Here is a 23,670-nt window from a genome sequence, read left to right on the forward strand (position 1 = left end):
TATTGATATATTTTTGTCAAATTTTTATGATATCTTCAAACATATATTTTATTCAAAAATAAAAACATCATCGCTTTCACAAAATCACATAAAGCCATATTATAACATCGACTGAGATAAGGAATAAAATGAAATATTAAAATCATGATGTATCTCGCTGCATTGTGCGAGTACGCTTCTAGTAATTAATTAATATAAATCATACCGTATTAAAAAAATTGATACAAATACCAAGTCCATCCATTTTTTACATTTTCATTATGTAATTTAATCTGATTTTAGTATAAATAAATACAGCCACGTCTAACAATAAATTTAAAACCGATTGGTTGATTCCAAAATTTTCACATCCATCAAACCCTTGAGTATATGATTGAACCGGGATGGACCGAGCCGAACCATCCACATCCACCCCTGGTTTCTGACGGTCGAACCCGAGCCTGAGCGTCAGCTTACGGCTTCACCTACGTCTGCTACCGTAAGCTCGGATGTCACTTTTATTGTCGTCTTCATCTTGCGTTTCGTGGGTGTCTGTACTCTGTATTATCCTCTTTCTTATGGTTTTCCCTTTTGTCTCTGAGAAATACTTTCTGCTACTAAAATGGGGCATCAACCCGTACTTCATACTTCAATTTTTGGAGGTAAATGCTCAGATTTTAGCCAATTAGTATCATCTTCCTGCTCTTCTTAAACTTTTTGATGAAGACAAATTAATATTTGATTGTTATTCTTGCTATTTGTGTGTTCGTTAGTTTTCCTAACCATTGGTTTCTCCTATCTTTTTTGTCTTCTGATTTGGTTTGTGAATTAAATAATAACTTGTACTCTTTCATGAATTTGAGTTATGGGTTTGTTTTGTGTTGGATAGAGTCATAGAGACCCTCTTCTTCTTTGAACATGAATCCAAAGATATTGTTCTTGAATTTAGGGAAGAATCCATGATGCATCTTTAAGAACCATTTGAGTTTTTTCCAAAATACACATTTAAGTCTGGGACAACAATTTTGTCCAAGAATTTATCCAAATTCTTTTGATTAGACATCCTCGTTCTTATGGTGTTGTTGAAATTTTCGTGTGACAAGAGCTGTGAACCTGAGGACACTTGATTGTTTTTACTGTTATGTTGGACCCTTGATTAATTTCAATCACTTTCCTTGGACCTGATTGGAAGATACCGTTGAAATTCTAATAATTGTTAATAATTGGTAGATATACGAGAGGCTTTAAGTTCTTGACAAGTTAAATAACTACATTTACATATACTTTATGTCCTCATTATTCAAAAATATTAATTGGAAAATGATAAATTTATGTTTTTCAGTGATCTGCCGGTATAAGAAAGTGATTTTCCAAATTTGAAAATTGATAAAACAATTTAACATCTACTAATGTCAATGGTGTAGATGGTCTAGGAGTTTGCTTGCAATGACTTAAAAGAAATTAGAACATGAGGCGGACGTATACCAGTTTTGACCTTTTAGGTAGGTAAACAGGTGTTTTGTTTTTGCAGTTGCTTAGACCAAATTTTGGGTTTAAGCAGAACCGAATTGATTAACTGTTTACAAGATTAGACCGAACAGTCTCAGCTTGTCAATGGAATTTTCATTTTCTTTCGTCAAATTGTGCATTTCAGGAAGAGTGTCCTAAAACAAAATGTGACATGTCACCTCAGCCTTCCTCATAGTTTTTGTTGCTTGGTCAATCGTCCTGTTGGATCAAAATTTCTCAAATGATCGTATTAATTGTAATTTATTATATACATTATGATGTGGAAAGATGCATCAAAGATTGGTGCACTATAGATACAATTTAGATGATTGATCTAAAAAAGGGTCCGGAATACGCTGTATGATGCATCTATCAAAAATAAATTATCTGAAGGGTGTTGTGAGTTGAGTTAGAGATATGCTGTAAATAATCTAAATAGAAGTAAAAAGAACAACAAAGGACATTTCTAGTGGTGGAAATGTAGACATAACTTTGGGTAGGAGACTTTGAAGTTTTTAGGAATCAAGATTGTAGAGTATATACCTTTTTCTGCTTACGTGCTTTTAGTTTCTCCCTCTCTAATTTACCCTTATTGAAATATTCTTGTGACATCCATCAATCAATTGAAGTAGTTTGGGACAGTTGCTTTAATTGGGTAGAAATGTAGAAATCAGTATGGTGCAAGAAAGATGGGCTCTATTTCATTTATGTTGTTAGCAAAAAAAAACTGAACACAAAAGATGGAAATCATATTTTGTTCTTTATATAACATAATGCAAGTCATTAGGGGTCACCTTTATTTGGCGAACGTTCATATCTTTTAGCATATAAGAATTTTTCAACCATAAGGAACATTCGAAGATACTTGACCATAATAACTTTTTGATTATTGGGAGACCGGATATCATTTGTTATCAACCTCATGAAAATGATAGAAAGAACATGGATATTGGATCATATAGAAGTTTTTCACAAAATCACTCCCAAAGGTTTAGTAGGCATGGCAAAATTGATAATATGTTTCATCTATTTTATAGGTGGAGTAAAGTTTCCTTTGGAACCTCCTGTGGGCAGGTGGGAACATCATCATAGTTGGATATCACTTATGAGAAGTCAATTATTCCGGAAACATCCGACTTCATTTAGAAAATGTTCCACAGATTCTATTTCGTGTTTGTCTGAGCATTTAAGTGCACCCTGCAAGACAAATGAGAGTACAGCAAAAGTAATTTATAGCGTTGCTCCTGCAGTGGGTCATAACAAGGTGATCAACCCGGGTTCTATATGTCATTATCTTCTGCTCATGTACTTGCTATAAGAAATTTGTTCTACTAACATTTATATACATCAAAAGTAAATCACTTTGTTGCCATCGAATCATTCAAACAGCAAAATAGGAAGGCATCCCAACGTGCTGAGTTCGTTTTTATTTTAATTTTGGCTAATTTGAAGTTTGAAGTTTGAAGTGATCCTTCTCAAAATAATGTCATGGTCTGCCCCATGAAAGAAGATTGCAAGCTTTGTCTTTGTTTAAACCATGTCTTGACATATGTTTCTTATCTTCTCTTCATTTTATTGGCATGGGTCTCTTATAGGGCAGTATACTTTTCAAGTTGAATACCTGCTTTTTTCTTCAAACAATAAAAGATGTCTGAAACCATGAATTCCCAGGTGTCACCCAACCTACTACTTTTGCCCGAGCATGCTTAACTGCAGGGCTTCGATCTAATCCAATGCATTAGTGCAAGGCTGCTAGCATGATTGCACACTTGTTGTTCTTTCCACCCTCCTATTATTTATACTTCTCCTAACAACCGACTTACTTATTGACTAGCCCCCCACAATTGGCTAATTGACCAGCCCACTATTATTCCTACTATCTATATATGTATAACAGAAACTCTATATCGGAGTGTTTGAGCAGTGATAAAGCAAGAGTAAATCCTTGGTATTTTGACCTAAAGCAATGGTAAATATTAGCCCCATATTAGCTCCCATCTTTTTTGCATTGGACCACATATTTCATGAACTATTTAAACATGATAAGATGTAAGAGAAGCAAAAAAATGCTAATTTAGTCTGGGACAAAGATTGCATCATGTGACAAACTGTATAATAGTGGGTTCGGAGTTATGCCAAACCTTGGAAAATCCTTGCTGACCCAACAGTCGACATCAATGCAATCACATGTAAAAACATTAGCTATTCACGTTGCGTTGGACCATATTCATGAATGAGCTAAACATGGTGGCCACAGGTTTTTCTGCCGTTCAGGATTTGAATCTTACTGCTCATATAAGATACACCCACTTATAGTGGTGACTGGAACATTCATTTTATATTTCTTATTTACATCTTTGGATATATTCAATGCTAGTGGGTTATCGTTTCTCAGACTGGATGACCTGTTATGCTACCGGCTTAATGAAATTCTTATTTCTGCATTCACAAACGATAAAAGTTTCCATTTTTTCCGGTCACATATACAGGAGTTATCGTCTTATTTAGTTTTCATGACTTGCCTTTGTTGTATTTTATGTTTTTGTTATGTCTAGAAAGTGTCTATTGAAGAGACTTCATCAAGTTTGACATGATATTGGTACCAGGAGGCACATCCAGAATGCAGTTCAAGGATTCCTGCTATTGTGAGTGCTCTTGAAAAGGTGGAGCTCACTCCAAAGGTAAAAATGACAACATTCACATTTAATCTTGCCATTCATTTCGAAGATGATTCCAATTTCAATAGGCTGCAATTGTGTCCGAGTTTTAGTTCAAATGTTTTATCTATCTACAACTTTGGATCAATAGCTTCAATTTTTCAAGTAGATTGATGCATGCTCTATGCATGGTAACATAGTTTTGATTTTGCAATATTGCTCTGTTTACACTTATTCAACCATTTATTTAAGAGGAAAAGGTCTTTTTGCTGCCTTTCCTCCTCTAGTCCGAATCAAGATGTCTCCTCTCGATCTTGTGTTTTCTTCCATGGATTCTTTGTTTAAGCAACTCAAAATTAAATCAGAATCTGATTCAATTTGCAAATCCTTTTGTGATTGCTAGATTTGAGAATGGATATTCGATTGATGAGAAAAGGTGATGAACTTGAGACAGTGGTTGGGAGAAAGATTTCTCTTGTGTATTGATATCACAGTTAAATGTTACGAATTTGAAGAAACAATATATACTAACAACTATCTAGAAATTACGGAATAGACCCTGAACTATACAATAGGTACATATATACTAACAACTATGATCAAAGAGGAAGTGTTTGGGAGATGGTTCTTACTCTGGAACCATGCTTGTATTTTAGTTTATACTGCAAATCATCTATTTGCATGTCTGAAAAATCTATCTCCTTTTCAGTTTCGTTTAGATTGGTTCAGATAAGAAACAAGTGGACGAGGTTTGAGATGGCTAGCATGTATGTATGTGGAAATATTGATCTTATAAGAATATGTTAGGATCCAAGTGCTTACCACTACGCCAAAAGCAATTGCTGATGGAGAAATGCAACTTATTTTCTCATAGCATAGCAGTCAGTGTCACATTTCGATTTAGGAAGATGTTGGTCAATGACCCCACGATCCCCCCCCCCCCTCGAGCATCTACTAGCACTAACAAGATTTTCGCTAGAAGACAATGACCGTACAACATGCCTTTGGCATTATTATGCACCTCATGGGATTCGAAATCATGACCTGCTCTGATACCACATTTTAGGATCCAAGCGCTTACCACTACGCCAAAAGCAATTGTTGATGGAGAAGGCGCAACTTATTTCCTTGTAGCGTAACAATCAGCGTCACATTTCAATTTAGGAAGATGCTGGTCAATGACCCAACAATTTTTTTTAAAAGATGAATTTATGATTTCAATCAAATGTCAGTTACATAGTACCAAAAAGCTCACCTTTGTTTTTTCTAACTACCAAAACACTATCATCATCATGTAAAACTTAAGGCAAAAGCAATTTCACTTTGCTTTGCATCTTTCCTTGTTTATATACACCATCATCATCCATATCACCAAAAACCAATATTTCCAAATCAACAGTAAAACATCACACTATTCACATTTTCATGAGTCATAGGACATGCCTTGCTTCCGCTATCCTCTCCGTTGTCGCACGTTGCCCATGTGATTCACTATCAGAAAACTCACCTTCCATGTAGTACCGAGCTCGAAAAGCAACCAAATGTGCATAATATGCAAGAGTGCAATGGAGACAGATCTGGAACACCTTGCATACGTGTAGCATAAATTGTTAGTCAGCAATTCCAATCCATCAGTAGTAAACTTGTTTTCATCATACAACACATGATAGTGCGTTGGACGACTTGTTCCCTGAATACCACATAGAAACCAAATTCTGCTGGATGACAAACTTTGCGTCCACCACAGTCCTTGGAAGAATATTCCCGCTCTTGTCGGTGCTTTGCCTATCACCATGCCTCGCAGGAAAGAATCTTGTATGATGTCTCTTCTGAACAACAATAAACGTAACAGGCGGCATATAGTTCTCCTGCGATGACATGCATGCCCTACGAATTGTCCATTTTGCTTAGCAAAACTCGTTAAATTGTCCTTCACTAACACCATCTCTACAAAATATAATCCTGTGATGTTTATGCCCAGTTGAATTCTTGAAAGATATCAGAAGCTCCCTAATCAAGCCTGCATGAACAACACCCCTTTTCGAATTTGTAGAGTACATAAAAGATTGCTTCAATGAGAAGTCTCAACTCTGAACACTTCTCTCTAGAATTCTGAGAATTCATAATTCAAAGTTCGACAAGATGAGATATTCTCGAAGTATAACTCTGAAAGAGTTAACTTCAGAGATCTGAACTTTCAGAATTCAGAGTTCGATGCAAGAAATTTTCCAAGTCAAAAAGTTTGAAAAGCCTGAAGAGCCAAAGGACAAAAAGTCTGAAGTACAAGAGATCAGAGTTAGAAGATTAACTCTGAACGGGCTGAACTTAGACGATTTACAGAATAAGGCTTCTCAGAAACGACGATTATCTCTATGATGATAGAAATCGTGTAATAGTTTGATAGGCCTGTCTTTCTTGTACAACAACTGTAATCATTCTTTGTCTGTATAGATAGGTTGTTTGTTAGTCATTTATAAGTACGATTTTTACACTTGTAATTCGATTTGTCAGATTCACAGATTCTTATGATTCTTTTGTTGTAATCACTCTTTCATAAGTTAATATACATGATGACTTCCCCAAACTTGTTTTTTGTGTGATAAATTCTATGTTTGAGATCTTGACATTCTCAACGAGACCATATGTTGGTATCAGAGCCATTGACTTTCGATTTTTTTTTTGATTAACCTGGATATCCAACCCGCTAAGCGAGCCGACTAATCCCAAGGCGACCACCTGCTTTGCAGATAGCCCGGAGTTACCGCATTTGAACCTCCGTGGCCACAAGGGGATTTTTATTTTTGCTTGGATTTGAACCTGAACCTGCCGGTACTTTTGACCTTTGGAGCCAAGCTCAAACCAATCAGGCACCACCCTTTCGAATTTTGTTCTTGATTCTCCTATTTCTTGATTCTTCATTTTGAATTCCGAATTGTCAATTCGATCAAATTCATTCTGTCAAGATGTCGAAAGAATATGTGAGCATAGGATCTGAAACTAAACCCCCTGCCTTGTTTGTTAGTGAATATCACCCGTGGAGAATCAGAATGATTCAATTCCTCGACAACATTGATGAGGAATTGATGAATTCTATTCTTGATGGACCTCTCGAAGTGTTCATCGAAATTCCTGCTGTTCCCAGAACATAAAATACTCTGGCTATTCCTACCTCTAAGATTTGAAAGGATCCTAACGTGTACAATGGAGAAGAGAAGAGCTAAAATTGACAAGAGGGCTCTAACACTTCTAACCATGGTTCTTCCCAATAATATCTTCAACAGGGTGGACAGTCTGAAGTCTGCCATAGCCATGTGACGAAGTTGAAGCCTAGATGCAAGGAGGTGAAAAAGCTGTGCAAAACAAGATCAACATCTGCATAGCAGCGTATGAAGGATTTAAGGCCAAGGAATCTGAATCCCTTTCTGATACTTATAGCAGATTCAATGATATTCTGAACGACCTAAGGAGGAATGGTGTTCAGAAAATCAATTCAGAAATCAACAAGTTTTTGAAAAATCTAAAACCAAAGTGGGATACTTTTGCAGATAATCTTCTCACCAAGAATTTGACAAAAAAGAATATCCATGATATCTTTGGCATTCTAAATCAACATAAGGAAAAGGTTATTGAAAGAATGTCTGAGAAGAAGAAGGTGAATGATTCTCTTGCCCCTGATGATAGAAAATATAAGACAAGTTCTAAGAGGGCATCAAAGTTGGTTGAAATTCTAGAGTTAGATCCTGAGTCAAATTCTGACAGTGAGAGTTCTGACATAGATTTAAAAAGGATTGTTGAAAATTTAGCTCTACTCACCAAAGCCTTCAATAAAGGTTTGCGGAAAAAGGTCAAGGCAAATCCAAAGGTGATTACTACAAAAGGGGTAATGGTGACATGAAGCATAACTCTGTGTTTAAGAGCTTTGAGAAGAAGACTGAGAGAAAGGAAGAGAAGGAGAAGGTGAAAGAGAAAGTTGAAGAAGTGCCTAGATGCTTCAATTGTGGCAAACCTGGCCACTTTGCAAAAGAATGCAGGTTTAAAAAATCCAAAGATTCAGATTACTTTCCAAAAAGTTAAATCTTGCAAAGAAAAAGGAGCAAGGACAGGTGCTCATGGCTGAGGAAGAAAACTGGTTGGAATGGTCTTCTTCTAATGAGGAAACAAATCATTATGCTAGATCTTGCTTTTTGGGCTCTGATGATCAATCTGGCATTTCTGACACAGACTCAGATGATGAGGTACAACAAACTCTCGACTCTGAATTACTTGTTAAAATTGAATCCATGAACTCTAAATTTGATGATCTTAACTCTTAAGAAAAGACTCAAAGGCGAGAGAATCTTGGTTAACAATTTCAGAGAAGAAAAGGAAAGTTACAAGTTGAATTATTTGAATGCTGAAAAACATAATTAAAATCTTGAGAATGAAAAATCCAGTTTGTCTGAAAAGATATTTGAATTAAAGAAAGATTTTGAAAAGGTTAAGATAGACAATGATGTTTTAAAAGTTCAATATGAGTTTATTTCAAAAGAAAGGATTGATTTCTATATAAAGATTGAAGAGTTGGAGGAATTAAATTTCAAAAGAGGACAGACTGAACAAACACTAAATTTGTTGACTAGTAATCCTACGGATACTAGATTCTACAATCCAAAGATGGGATAGGCTTAAATGAAAATTCTGTTTTGAAAAATGTACCAACAAATCTTTATATTTTTCTAAATTGGGTGTTTCTCAAAACATTTCTGAAGACTTCAAAACAAATGTCTGCAAATCTAGTGGAAAGAATCCCTCTTAAGTGTTTTGTAAAGCCTGGATCATCTTCTGAAGAAAAAGAAAATATTTGTGAAGAATCCAATTCTGCAAAATGTACTGTTCAGAGTTACATAGATCAAAAGAATTTCAAGTTTGGAATAAGATTTGACTACTCAAACTTGAACAAAAGTTATGAGAAAAAACCATACTTTTCTTACAAGGATTATGAATGTTGTGGACTATTGTTCAAAATTTGAACCTAAATCTGAAAGTGATATTTCTAAGGAAGTTCAGATTTCTGAATCAAATGTTCAGAGTAACGAAAACTCTGAAAATAACTCTGGAAATCCATCACAGGAAGAAAGTTCTTCACAAACTTTTTCTAATTCTAATTCTCTTAATCAAAATGATTCAAATTCCTCCAATGATTCTGAAGTTAACAAATCAACCAAATTGTCTGAGTTCATAGATAATATGACTCAAGATAAATTTGATGAAATGATGAATAAATCTGATTCTGAATATAATGGATATCTTGTTTACAAGTCTTTAAATGGTTTGGTTGAAGCAAAACTTCCAGATGAACTTTTTGGTCCTGTTTTCTTATAGAACAAATATTACTCAGGATTGAAATGTTCAAGTTTGCAAAGATGTAAATGAAGTCATCTGGAAACTCATTCAAATCCAGAATTTGTTAAACAAGATATTGCAAAGTCATCTGTAGTTCCCATTTCTGGTTATAAGAATGAAATGAGCATAATGCACAAGAACTTGAAAAATGTCAAGTCAAAAAAATCTGATTCAAAATCTTCCTCTATTTCAGATATTGCCAAAAAGAACTTAGTCTGGAAAATCAAAAAAACAGGCAAAGATGATGACGACAAGAAAACTGGCTGTTCCTATTGTAAAATCAACGATCGTAAAAACCTTTGAAAACAATGAATAAAAGAACATTTGTTCCTATTGTACATCTGGTTCATAATTCTGTCAAATGTATGTGTGCTGATATGATTTCTTTGCTTAAAAAACATGTTCTTTGTATTCATTGTGGACAAAGTGACTTCAAATCCAAACCTAAGTTGATTAATAGGAACAAGAAATCATCTTCAAAGAATGCTAACTATGAGAAAAGAAAATTCAATTCTGGAAAGACTTTCTATGCTAAAAGGAATCAACCAAATTTCTTGGCTTAAAAAACATGTTCTTTGTATTCATTGTGGACAAAGTGACTTCAAATCCAAACCTAAGTTGATTAATAGGAACAAGAAATCATCTTCAAAGAAAGCTAACTATGAGAAAAGAAAATTCAATTCTGGAAAGACTTTCTATGCTAAAAGGAATCAATCTCAAAAAGGATATAATCATTCTCTGGATTACAATATGTCTTTTAGCAGTCCAATAATGCAATGGCAACTCAAGCCTTATTCTAAAGTAATTCAAACTAAGTCTGGAAAAAGGATTGTAAAAATCTGGAAACCCAAAGTTAAATATGAATTTTATGGAGCTAAACAGAAAGGACCCATTTTCAAATGGGTACCTAAAATTGAGTAATTTTTTTTGCAGATCTGGTTATATGTGGATCTTAGATTCTGGATGTTCAAGGCACATGACAGGCTTTAAACAGTTGCTGTCCAACTTCAAAGAAAAATATGGTGGCACTGTTAATTTTGGGAATAATCAGAAAGGCCTTTATAAGAGGATATGGTATGCTAACAAATGGAAGGGTCACTATCATGAAAGTACTTTATGTTGAAGGATTGAAACATAATCTCTTCAGCATAAGTCAATTATGTGACAACCTATTTGATGTTCACTTTCACATTGATGGGTACACTGTGAAGGATCCAAGTGGAGTTCAAGTCATTTCAGCTCGAAGAGATGGAGATCTGTATTCTGCCTATTTTCCTACTCTGAAAAGTTCACAGGTTGTGTGCTTAACTTCCAAAACTGTTAATGAAGAAGGATGGATTAGGCATAAGAGGCTTTCATATCTGAATTTCAAATCAATTGATTTACTTGTGAAAAATAATCTGGTTAAAGGGTTGCCTTCAATCAAGTTTGAAAGGCATTCACTATGTCCAGCTTGTGAAATGGGCAAAATGAAGAAAAGTCCACACAAGATCAAGGTTGAATCATCATATAAATCTCCTCTTGAGCTGTTACATATGGATTTATGTGACCAATGAGAATTAAAGTTTGAATGGAAGGAAATATATTCTGGTGATTGTAGATGAATTTTCAAGATACACTTGGGTAGAGTTTCTTAGGCAAAAATCTGAAGCAACCCAGATTATCATTGCATTTATTAAAAAGCTTCAAGTCTTCGTGCAACTCACTGTTCAAAAGATAAGGAGTGACAATTGAATTGAATTCAAGAATGAAGTTCTTCAGAGTTATATTACTTTTGTGGGAATTTCACACAATTTTTCTGCTGTCAGGACTCCTCAACAAAATGCAATTGTAGAAAGGAAGAATAGGACTCTTGTGAAAGCAGCTAGAACTATGCTTGCTCATTCAGACTTACCAATGTTTTTATGGGCTGAAGCAATATCTACTGCTTGCTTTACACAAAATAGATCTATAATTAATAAAAGGTTTTCTAAAACTCCATATGAACTCATCAATAAAAGAAAGCCTAACATCAAATTTCTTTACGGAGTTTTAGAAAACCTTTTATCAATTTTCTCTCGCCTTTGAGTCTTTTCTTAAGATCATCAAATTCAAAGTTCATGGATTCATTTTTAACAAATAATTCAGAGTCAAGAGTTTGTTGTACCTCATCATCTGAGTCTGTGTCAGAAATGCCAGATTGATCAACAGAGCCCATGAAGCAAGATCTAGCATAATGAGTTGTTTTCTCATCAGAAGAGAACCATTCTAACCAGTTCTCTTCCTCAGCCACGAGCACCTGTCCTTGTTCCTTTTTCTTTGCAAGATTTAACTTTTTGGAATAGTAATCTGAATCTCTGTATTTTTTAAACATGCATTCTCTTGCAAAGTGGCCAGGTTTGCCACGGTTGAAGCATCTAGGCACTTCTTCTTCAACTCTCTTTCACCTTCTCCTTCTCTTCCTTTCTCTCAGACTTCTTCTCAAAGCTCTTAAACTCAGAGTTATGCTTCTTGTCACCATTACCCCTTTTGTAGTAATCACCTTTGGATTTGCCTTGACCTTTTTCCGCAAACCTTTATTGAAGGCTTTGGTGAGTAGAGCTAAATTTTCAGCTATCTTTTTTAGCTCTATGTCAGAACTCTCACTGTCAGATTTGACTCCGGATCTAACTCTAGAATTTCAACCAACTTTGATGCCCTCTTAGAACTTGTCTTATATTTTCGATCTGAGATCAGGGCAAGAAAATCATTCACCTTCTTCTCAGACATTCTTTCAGTAACCTTTTCGTCATGTTGGATTTAAAATGCCAAAGATAGCATGGATATTCATTTTTGTCAGATTCTTGGTGAGAAGATTATCTGCAAAAAGTATCCCACTCTGGTTTCAGATTTTTCAGAAACTTGTCGTTGATTTCTGAATTGATTTTCTAAACACCATTCCTCGTTTTGTTGTTCAAAATATCATTGAATCTGCTATAAGTATCAGAAAGGGATTCATATTCCTTGGCCCTAAAGTGTTAAAAATATCAAAAGCTTCTTAATCAAGCATGCATGAACAATACCCAACAGAATATATGAGGTTGTGCTTGATGCTTGGAAGAAATTTATATACGCTAACTTAGGGACTACTACTCCAGCCGGGAAAATGGGTGTACGCAGTTAATGAGAAACACTGTCCGGTGACAATATATATATACACACACACACACACACAAAAACGAAGGATTGTGTGAGAATAAGAGTTAAGGTGAGAAGCGTAAGAAGGGATCTGAACTGTTGATCACTTTTAATATCACCCCCAACCCATGAATTGCGCTTGATACATGAATTGATCCGGTGCATCTCATTACTGTTGATCTTCAATTAGGATTGATCCAAGGGTGGAGATCCCTTCTTACCCTTCTCACCATAACTTCCATTCTTACCGGAACCCAACCCTAGAGTAAAATTGTAGGCTTCACATCTAGCTTAGGATAGTGGGTATGATGCCATCTGAAGTTTGAAACTGGGGACAAGATTTGTTTGTGGCACCATGTTATGAAACTATCCACAACTAAGATATTGAAGTAAATAGTTATGGTGTTAACTTTTTTGAACTTTCTTTATGCTATAATAAATACCTTCTAACACTATGCAAGAAGATGTCATTAACTCCCTTCTCTGAAAGCATATAAAAAATTCAAGAATAGTTTCTTGTTTACACTATGTAATTCTAAAATTGAATTGGTGGTAGAGGGGGGCCTTTATCTAACATGAACCTTGTGATCATGCATGACGAAATGAGATTTTGTTTTTACTGACATGCAATCTATATGCTTGCAGTTTCGAGGATCTGAGATCATTCAACTTCAAAACTTTAGAACCGCTACACCAGAAGATATTGCAAGCGTACATGCTAGATCTTACATTTTTGGCCTTGAGAAGGTGATGTACGTTTTCTTAACATAAACAAAAGCACAAGAGGAGAGGATTTCTAATTTCTAAAAACTAATGTTTATATTTATTTGATGTCAAGTAGAATAGTTATCCATTCATGTAGAAGGGAAAGCTATGATACTTAACATGTCGACTCATGCAACATTAATATTTTCTGCAACTTTTTGTCATCATATTAACTTTCACACACTGTTCTCAAGCTGGGTTGCTTCACGGAAGCAACCACTCTACTCTTCGGGGTAGAGGGTAGGTCTGCATACATCATACTTCCTCGGACCCCACCTCTAAGTGGGATACTGGATTTGGTTGGTTTGATTTTATGTGTACTTGCGGTAAATTTTTACTGGAATTGATGCATCCTCTAATCATCGTCTTATGTTCCTTGTAATTTCTATTGTTTAGGCAATGGAACAGGCTTCAGAACAGGGCATTATACACATAGATGGTTCCGGACCCACATACGCCACCGCTACAGTAAGCCAATTTGACAAAAAAGTCCCTCAAGCTGTTGTGCATGCTCGTATTAATTTCAGTCAAAAAAATTTAATTGGATTTGTTAGGGATTTTGCAGCACATCATTGAATTTAGTTTATTTCATACCACATATTAGTTATATATTTTTTGGATTACAAAATTGTTTAGTTTGTCTTTTATGGTTGACTAGGTTTATGTATTTTATTTTATATTATTTCTGATCCAACATTGCTTTTCCAACTTTAAGGAGCCCATGAAATGCTGTTTGTCTTTGTGCAAAATCAGTTTAATGTTTCTATTAATGTTACAAAGAAAACTCATGAAGTTTACTAGCAACTACAGAACATAACTAGTTGACAATGATTGCTTTCTAGTGAAATCTCTAAACTTCATAGTATAAAGACATATTCAAGAAGGAAAGAGACGAGGGCAGATTAATAAGATAAAGATAAAGCAAGTCTTGGATAAGTCATAAGTCCTCAAGTTTACATATAACTATCTTATGTTTATTTTAATTGTTTTATTTGTTTTTCTTTAGGATCCGTTTTATTCTAGGAGTCTTTTACTTATTAGTTTAAATACCTTCATTGTTTACCTTTTTGGAATATAGATCAATTTATTATAATTCAATTCTCTACAATTGAATAGGGAGAGACTGCAGCTTCTCGAAAGCTGTAGGGTTTTAATACTCTAATCTTGGCAACCTTTTATCGACTCTTATTAAATTGGTATTAGAGCCTACCGTTGCTGTTCTGGATTAGTAATCGTGTTACTATCCACGAATTACTGTTCACGATCACTGTTCACGATCACTGTTCACGAATCACTGTTTACGATTACTATTCACGCGATAATGACTCGATAAACAACATCGAGGATGGACGAGGTGGAGGGAAGCTTGGGAACGGTCCAAGCGGAGGTGAACTCGCTGAAGGACGATATGCAAAAAGTGATCAAACAAATGGAAACAATGTTGATAATGCAAGAAGAAGCGCTTAGGAGAAGGAGAAGGAGAAGAGCGGGGGAGAGGATGAAAACTAAGACAATGGACAACCAAAAAAGGCGGATTATCGCGTAGACAAAAACTATGATAGCGGTCGGTTTCTTGCGATAAGGGGGAGGAAACTTGTAACACCCTAGTTTCTTTATTTGATAAATCTCAATATTTCAGCCTTAAATGCAAATATTTATGAATAATTCAAGTGCTCCAGCAGTTGTTTCATTTAGTGAAACATCTTAATTATAAGACTAAGCAAGCTAGTGATGAGTTGTTAAGGGTAGAAGTGTGTTGGCAAGTCTAGTAAGCATGACTAAGCAATCTAGTGATGAGTTAAGGCTAGAAGTGTGTTGGCAAGTCTGGTAAGCATGAATAAGCAATCTAGTGATGAGTTGTTTAGGCTAAAAAAAATATGAGTTGGCAAGACTACTGATTACAAGACAAGTCTAGGAAGCATGACAAGGAGTACTAGAAGCATGAGTTGTATAAATTCTCTTATCCTTAGAGATGAGTTGTCAAGATTCTCTTATCTTTATTGATGAGGTGTCAAACTCTCATAAGAGTACAATCTTGAGAGCAAAAAGAACAAGTAGTTAATGCAACGAATTTATCTATAAATAGGGATTTAAGGGTCACTATTTGTGCATACCAAAAATAAGAAATCTCTCTATATATACATAATTAAGCTTGAAGAAAGGAATCAAAGGAAAAAGTAGGCAAATCAAGGTGAGTACTTATGTGTTTTATGAGATACATGCATGCTATATATAAAGGTATTTTATGCATTACAAGTTATGTTGACATGCTTGTTTTACATGAAAATATTGATACACATACATATTCAAGATATGCATGATGACATGTTCTAATACAAGTATACACACAAGACATGAAAATCATTTACATGTTATCATATGTGTTGCACAAGGCATAATTTTTTTTACATGTTATGTATTAACCATAATATCCAACGTACGGGATATTACAAGAAGGGACGTCTTGCAAACGGACCTTATAGGGTAGCCTTTTATGGACCCGGGTTAGCAAACCTCAAGACAAGTATGGTATACATACATGTGACAAGTGAGATCTCAAAAGAATGGTTTATGCATGATAAAGAATAGTATCTTATGAATGTTTATGCATGATAATAAAGAATACTTTTATACATGATTAAGAGCTTTAATGAATTATCATTCACAAAATATCATGAAAATTTCCCATTCATGAAACCATATACTCACTAAGCTTATAGCTTATATATCTCATGTATGTATCTCAGGAAAGAAGTAAGGAGGATTTGCATAAAGTAATATGGTTTTAGTCAATAAGCAAGTTTTGTTGTAATACAAGCTATGGTTACATTTCCGCTAAGTAATTTCTTCTTTGATGTAATTTCAAGATATGTTATAAATAAAGCTGAATTTCAAGTTCAGATTCAAGATTTAATAGTTTTATCATGTAAAGTAACGGCATGCAATATATACAAGGACGTGGGGCGTTACAAAACTAGAGTTACGTGTGTTCGAAGGGACAGACCCAGACGGTTGGGTATTGAGGGCAGAAAGGTATTTCGCTCTTAATAAACTAACCAATGAAGAAAAACTAGAATTCTCGGTCATTGCTTTTGAGGGTGACGCCTTGCTGTGGTTCCAGTGGGAGAATAAGAGGAGACCCATTAGGCTATGGGAAGAATTAAAAACATTACTGCTTCATTAGCGGGGAAGTGATCTTTGTGTGAGCAATTCTTGGCTGTTAAGCAAGACTACACGGTGGTAGAATACAAAAGAAGGTTTGTTATGTTGGCAGCCCTGTTAGAAAGGATTCCGGATGAAGTTTTCGTTAGTCAATTCTTAAACGGGTTGAGTCCACAAATCAAGGTAGAAGTCCGCACCCTCGCACCGGTGTGATTGGGAAAGGCCATGGAACTAGCTCAGAGGATAGAAGAAAAAAAACAATATTTTAGCAAGAATAAATAACCCAAAAGATAGCTGGTTGAACAAGTGTAATGGAGAAGGATCTGTGGGAAACAAGAGGTTTGTTGAACCCTCCAACAAGAGTAGTGGAAAGGGAGGACAATCTGTTGGGGAATTCAGAAGGTTGTCCAATCAAGAACTTCAACAACGTAGGGCTCTAGGTTTATGTTACAGGTGTGATGAGAAGTATTCTCTGGGTCACCAATGCAAAAAGGAGCTTAGTGTGTTGGTGGTTCAAGAGGCGGAAGAGTACAACGTTGATGAAGATGCGAACATGGAGGAGATGAAGGAATTGGCGGGGATAGAAACGGGAGAAGTAGAAGTATCATTGAATTCAACAGTAGGACTCCCAACAACGAAGATTATGAAGCTAGAAGGAGAGGTAGAAGGCCAAAAGGTATTTGTTTTAATTGACAGTGGGGCTTACCACAATTTTATAGCCACAATGTTAGTTGAGAAACTCGGGTTATCTACAAGAATCATAGAAGAATATGATATCTCAATGGGAGCGGGAGAAGCCATGAAGGGACAGGAAGTATGTGAAGGGGTGAAGCCAAGTATGCAAGGAATTGAAGTTGTGGAAGAATTTTTGCCCATTAATTTGGGAAACTCAGACGTAATATTAGGCGTTAAATGGTCGGCCTCACTAGGACCAACATGGGTGAATTGGCAAACCAAGTTATGAGATTCAAAAAAGGAGGGGAAACCCTAACCTTAAAAGGAAATCCAACTCTTGGCAGATCCCTAGTATCATTAAAATCGATGATGAAGACACTAAGGAATGAAGGTAAAGGGGTGTCCATGGATATGACAAAAGTTGAGGCAATGCTCAAAAGGCCAACACCAAAAACTGTAACACAACTAAGGGGATTTTTGGGTTTAACCGGTTACTACAGAAAATTCATCAAGGGATACGGGCATATTGTAAGGCCTTTAACGAATTTGTTGAAATAACAAGGATTCAAGTGGCAAAAGGCAGCTGATGTGGCCTTCGAAGGATTAAAGAAGGCATTGACTTCAGCCCCAGTTTTGAAGGTGCCAGATTTTGGTCAGCCATTTGAAATTGAAACAGATGCATCAGTCCAGGGAGTTGGGGCAGTATTAATGCAAGGGGGACAGCCGATCGCATACCACAGCCAAGTTTTGAATCAGGTTGCTCGACAGAAACACATATATGAGAAGGAACTCATAGCCACGTATTTGCTGTAACCAAGTGGTGAACGTACTTGATCAGAAGGAAGTTCGTTGTAAGGACAGACCAACAAAGCTTGAAGTTTTTATTGGAGCAAATGTTAAAAGACACAGATGATGCAATTGATTTGCTACGAATGTTCTTAGTGCAAGCACAACACAAAATGAAACAACAAGCTGATGGGCATAGGATGTAAATTTTGACATTGGAGATATGGTTTTCTTGAAGCTTAGGCCTTACCGACAGAAATCTTTAAGGAAAAGCAACAACCAAAAGCTGTCCGCGCGTTTTTATGGACCATTTAAAGTGGTAGGCAAGGTGGGAATGGTGGCTTATCGCTCGGAATTGCCAGCATCTACACGACTCCATCCAGTGTTTCATATCTCTCAGTTGAGGAGAGCAATCGGACAGTGTGCCTCGTCAACCATATTGCCAAATCAATTGAATAACGATATGGAAATGATAGTAGAAGGAAGATGTCCTACAAGTACGAACAACACACAAGATGGAAGACAAGAGGCATTAATCATGGAAGAATTTATGTGTGTTTGAAGCCTCCTGGGAAGATTGTGAAGTGTTGAAGATGCAATTTCCCCTCTTTTCATCCGGAGGACAAGATGCAAGTCTTGCCCGCCGGGGGGGGAGGGGGGATTGATAGACTTCAGAGTATGAAGACATATTCAAGAAGGAAAGAGAGGAGGGCAGATTAATAAGATAAATAAAGCAAGTCTTGGATAAGTCATAAGTCCTCAAGTTTRTATATAACTATCTTATGTTTATTTTAATTGTTTTATTTGTTTTTCTTTAGGATCCGTTTTATTCTAGGAGTCTTTTACTTATTAGTTTAAATACCTTCATTGTTTACCTTTTTGGAATATAGATCAATTTATTATAATTCAATTCTCTACAATTGAATAGGAGAGACTGCAGCCTCTCGAAAGCTGTAGGGTTTTAATACTCTAATCTTGGCAACCTTTTATCGACTCTTATCAAAATCATGCAAATTGGGAATTTTTTTTAATGAGAACTCTTGTTGTCTTTATGGATTCATTAATGATACATTCTTTGATCCACTAATCGGCATCCTGTTGAAGCTTGATTCTTATATAAAGTCGGCTATGGTGCTATTGATCCTCTTTAATTTGGATGCAGACATTTCAGGAGTCATTGGTTGCTGCTGGAGCAGGCCTATCCTTGGTTGATTCTGTGGTAATGCCTCAACTCTATGTGCTAGTCGCCACTTAATTACTTCCCATTCTCTTGTCTCTGACTAGATGCACAAAAGCCCGAAAAAGCCTGACCTGGGCCTAGCAATCCCAAAGCCCAGGCCCACACGAGGCCTAAAAGCCCGATCGGGCCTAGTTATTTTTTCAAAAGACCGGAACAGCCCCGGCCTGAAAAAGCATGAATGGGCCCATTTTTACACACAAAGCGCTTTTTCTCTTACTAATAACGGGGCTTGACTGGCCCAAAAAACCCAGGCCTTGTGCATCTCTATCTCTGGCTGTGTGACTGTGTTGCTGCTACAGATTTTGCTGTTGTAAGAATTGTAGGTTTATTTGTTCTTTTGACCGGAAAGAGTTTCTTCTTTTTGATGAAATGGTAGGTGGCTGCATCAAAAATCAGTCAGAACCCTCCGGTTGGTTTTGCCTTGATACGACCTCCTGGACATCATGCCGTTCCAAAGGGGCCCATGGGATTTTGTATTTTCGGTAACGTGGCTATTGCAGCTCGATATGCCCAACGTGTCCATGGACTAAGGCGTGTTTTCATAATTGATTTTGATGTTCATCATGGAAATGGGACTAATGATGCTTTCTATGATGATCCAGACATTTTCTTTCTTTCGACTCACCAAGTAAGTGGCAAACATTTGTATATTTATTTTTGTAAGTGGATTTAATTTCTTATATATCCCCGGACCCTATTTTCGAGTGGGATTTAGTGGTTTTTTTTAATTTTCTATACGCATGGATGCTTCTTTAGTCTTATTTGATTGGTACATCATTTGTTGAACTTGGGCTGTTATCATCACATGGGCTCTCAATGTTTTTCAGGTTCATTAAAGAATCACAATATTCTTTTTAGTAACCATCGGTGTCCGGGCCAGCTTGTGTGTGCACCTCAACTAATCCCATAGGGCCTGAAAGTCCTGAAAATCCCTAGTAGCCTTAAGGGACTCGACCTATGGGAGGAGCTCCAAGGCTTTTAGGGGATCCGGAAAATTCCAAGAGTGTTTGTTGACACACAATTATGGTTACCACGAACACTATTAAACCCTCCAAGGTGGTTAACCGGAGACACAACTCCCTTGTGGATGGGGCCGTGGCTGTCCTCTTTGGAAGGGGGAACTTTGCCCGGTTCAAATCTGGATGGGTTCTTTTCCTTTTAGGAGATATATATATATATATATATATATATTATTGAGATATTATTATAATTTTTTTTTAGGATATAATTGATTGATTAGCAATCCTTGACTGTAGCTAATTGATTATCAATCCTTAATTTATTTCATAGTTTCTGTAATTAGCTTTCTACATCGTGTTATATCCTTTCTGAACGAGAAGTAAAAGGTAACCTTTTCACAAACTTCATATTCTTTATATGGTATCAGTGCAACCTGGTCCACAACCATGTCTCCCAAGGCCAAAACACCAATGCTTCCGCAACTCAGATCCTTTTCACTGCTGCTGGCGGTGCCTCTGCCACTCTCCAATTTCTGGCATTTAGTTGTCCGTCTAGATCGGTCCAACTACTCACTCTGGCATGGAACCGTTCGCTCCATGCTCGAGGCTTATGAGCTCGACTCCTTGGCCTCTGGCACTGTTCCATCACCAACGTTGCCGCCCAAGCAAGGCTCCACCAATTCCAATCCGAACCCAGCGTCCCAGCCTTTGCGGCATGGAAACGCAAGGACAGGCTTGTCCTGTTATGGCTCCGTTCGACACTCACCAATTCATTACTTGGTCATGTGGCTCGTGCCACTACCACTTCCGAGGTTGGCTTATGCTCAAGCAGATGTTTCATGCACAGACTACTGCAAGCCAGATGCACCTCAAACAACAACTTTAGACACTTATGAAGGGTACCATGTCGATTCTCGAATATGTCGAGAAGAAGCGTGCCATCTCGGATTCGTTGGCTAAATGTCTGACGATTGTCCCAAATGACGCCTTTGCGTCCTTTCTTTTGTTTGGCCTCGGCCCAGAACACGGGCCTTTCAAATCAGCCCTCAGCATTCGTGTCGAGCATATCACCTCCAACAATTTGCTTGGTCTTCTTCTTCGTGAAGAGCAATGCCTTGAAGAGGACAACAATGATGCCTCGCTTTTGTCTTCCAACATCGCAGCCAAGAGACCCTTGGCTGGCCGTTTGTTCAGTAATCTGGGCTCGGCACCTCCCATTGATCGCCCCAAGTCAATCTGTCAAATCTGCAGTAAACCTGTACGATACTATAGGTTTACATACTCCTTAGCAGTATTGCTGGGTGACACGTGCCGTGGGCATATGATAACTTACAGGGATGGAATAGGCTCACAAGTTGGTGAAACTATTTCGGGATCGTGGATAACAGGAGTACTTGGGTAGTGCTCAGGGACAGAAGTGGAAGCTAATATAGATAAGTCAAGTAAAAGATCTTCCAGGCTACCCTTATCTTCCTTTCGATCTTCCCCTTGAAGATAAGGTTGGGTGAAGTAGGGATTATTGTCGCTAAAGGTTACATCCCTTGACACAAAAAACTTTCTAGATGGGGGGTAGTAACATTTGTACCCTTTCTGGGTTGAGGAATATCCCAAAAAAACACACTAGAGCCCAATTTGTCTTGGCTATGGATGTGAACAAATAAAATACATCCAAAAATATGGGTTACAAGATTGTTGGAAGTGGACACATTCGGGTAAAAGGAAGAAAGTACATTCATAGGACTTTTGAATCCTAGAACTCGGGTAGGAAGTCTATTTATAAGATAAGTTGTTGTGAGCACTGCTTCTCCCCAAAAATGTTTTGGAACGTTATTTTTTGAAATAATAATGCTCTGGTTTGATCTAATAAATGCTCATTTTTCCTCTCTGCCACTCCGTTCTATTGAGGTGTTTTAACACATGAAGATTCTTGAATTATTCCTTTTTTTTTAAAAATAGGAGGTGAGAGTTTGATTGAAAAAGTATCGAGCATTATCGGATCTTATTTTTCGAACTTTTACTCCAAATTGATTTTTTACCATCGAAATAAAATTAGGGAGAATAGTGCTAGCATCAGACTTATGTTTTAATAAGAACACCCAAGTAACCCGTGTGCAATCATCAATGAAAGTCACAAACCATCTTGCACCCAACACATTGGAAATATTAGATGGACCCAAATATCAGTGTGAATAAGATAAAAAGGAGAGTTGCTTCTTTTATCACTGATAGGAAAAGGGATACGCTTGTGTTTAGCAAGCTCACATACCTCACAATGAAGGTTTTCAACATCGATTGTGTAACGCAATCTCTATATAAAATGGGAACCGTAACTTTACATGTTAGACTTTCTTGAATATGAACTTAAAAATTTCTCTTTATTTAGTACATATTTTGAATATACATCAAAGAAGAAGCTACTTTAGCGGAAACGTAACCATAATTTGTATTACAACAAATCTTGTTTTAAAAACTAAAACCATTATACTTTACGCAAATCCTTCTTACTTCCTTCCTGAGATACATACATGAGATATATAAGCTATAAGCTTAGTGAGTATTTATAGTTTCATGAATGAGAAATTTTCATGATATTTTGTAAATGATAATTCATAAAAGCTCTTGATCATGTACATAAATATTCTTTATTTTCATGCATAAACATTCATAAAATACTATATTCTTTATCATGCATAAAACATTCTTTTGAGATCTCACTTGTCACATGCATGTATACCATACTTGTCTTGGGGTTTGCTAACCCCCGGGTCCATGAAAGGCTGCCCTATAAGGTTCGTTTGCAAGACGTTCCTTCTTGTAATATCCCGTACGTTGGATATTATGGTTATACATAACATGTAAAAGTTTTCATGCCTTGTGTAACACATATGATAACATGTAAATGATTTTCATATCTTGTATGTATACTTGTATTAAAACATGTCATCATGCATATCTTGAATATGCATATATATATATATATATCAATATTTTCATGTAAAACAAAGCATGCCAACATAACTTGTAATGCATAAAATACTAATATAAATATAGCATACATGTATCTCATAAATCACATAAGTACTCACCTTGATTTGCTTACTTTTCCTTTGATTCCTTTATTCAAGCTTAATTAGATAAAGATAGAGAGATTTCTTACCTTACACCCCTATTTATAGATAAATTCATTGCATTAACTACTTGTCTTTCTTGCTCTAAAGATTGTACTCTTATGAGAGTTTGACACCTCACTAATAAGGATAAGAGAATCTTACAACTCATGCTTCTAGTAGTCCTTGTCATGTTTCCTAGGCTTGACATGTAATCAATAGTCTTGCCAACTCATACACTTCTAGCCTTAACAACTCATCACTAGCTTGCTTAGTCATGCTTACTAGACTTG

At 36.4% G+C, this 23,670-nt stretch overlaps 1 protein-coding gene across 2 annotated transcripts in view; it reads left to right on the top strand.

The window, feature by feature from the left end:
* Positions 1–512: 512 nt before the first annotated feature.
* The window catches only part of LOC112509480 (histone deacetylase 14), a 28,212-nt gene continuing 5,054 nt past the window's right edge, over positions 513–23,670 (top strand). Inside the window, exons 1-7 of one of the 2 annotated variants that reach the window (XM_025114463.1) lie at positions 513–641; positions 2,526–2,752; positions 4,095–4,169; positions 13,329–13,430; positions 13,845–13,916; positions 19,234–19,290; positions 19,688–19,939. In XM_025114463.1, coding sequence (XP_024970231.1) covers positions 602–641; positions 2,526–2,752; positions 4,095–4,169; positions 13,329–13,430; positions 13,845–13,916; positions 19,234–19,290; positions 19,688–19,939 — 825 coding nt within the window. In that variant the 5' untranslated portion in view covers positions 513–601. The remainder of the gene's footprint in view (positions 642–2,525; positions 2,753–4,094; positions 4,170–13,328; positions 13,431–13,844; positions 13,917–19,233; positions 19,291–19,687; positions 19,940–23,670) is intronic. The other variant, XM_025114472.1, reaches the window with a different exon arrangement.

This window comes from Cynara cardunculus (assembly GCF_001531365.2).
Source record: "Cynara cardunculus var. scolymus isolate 2C chromosome LG 1, CcrdV1, whole genome shotgun sequence".
Lineage (NCBI taxonomy): Eukaryota > Viridiplantae > Streptophyta > Magnoliopsida > Asterales > Asteraceae > Cynara > Cynara cardunculus.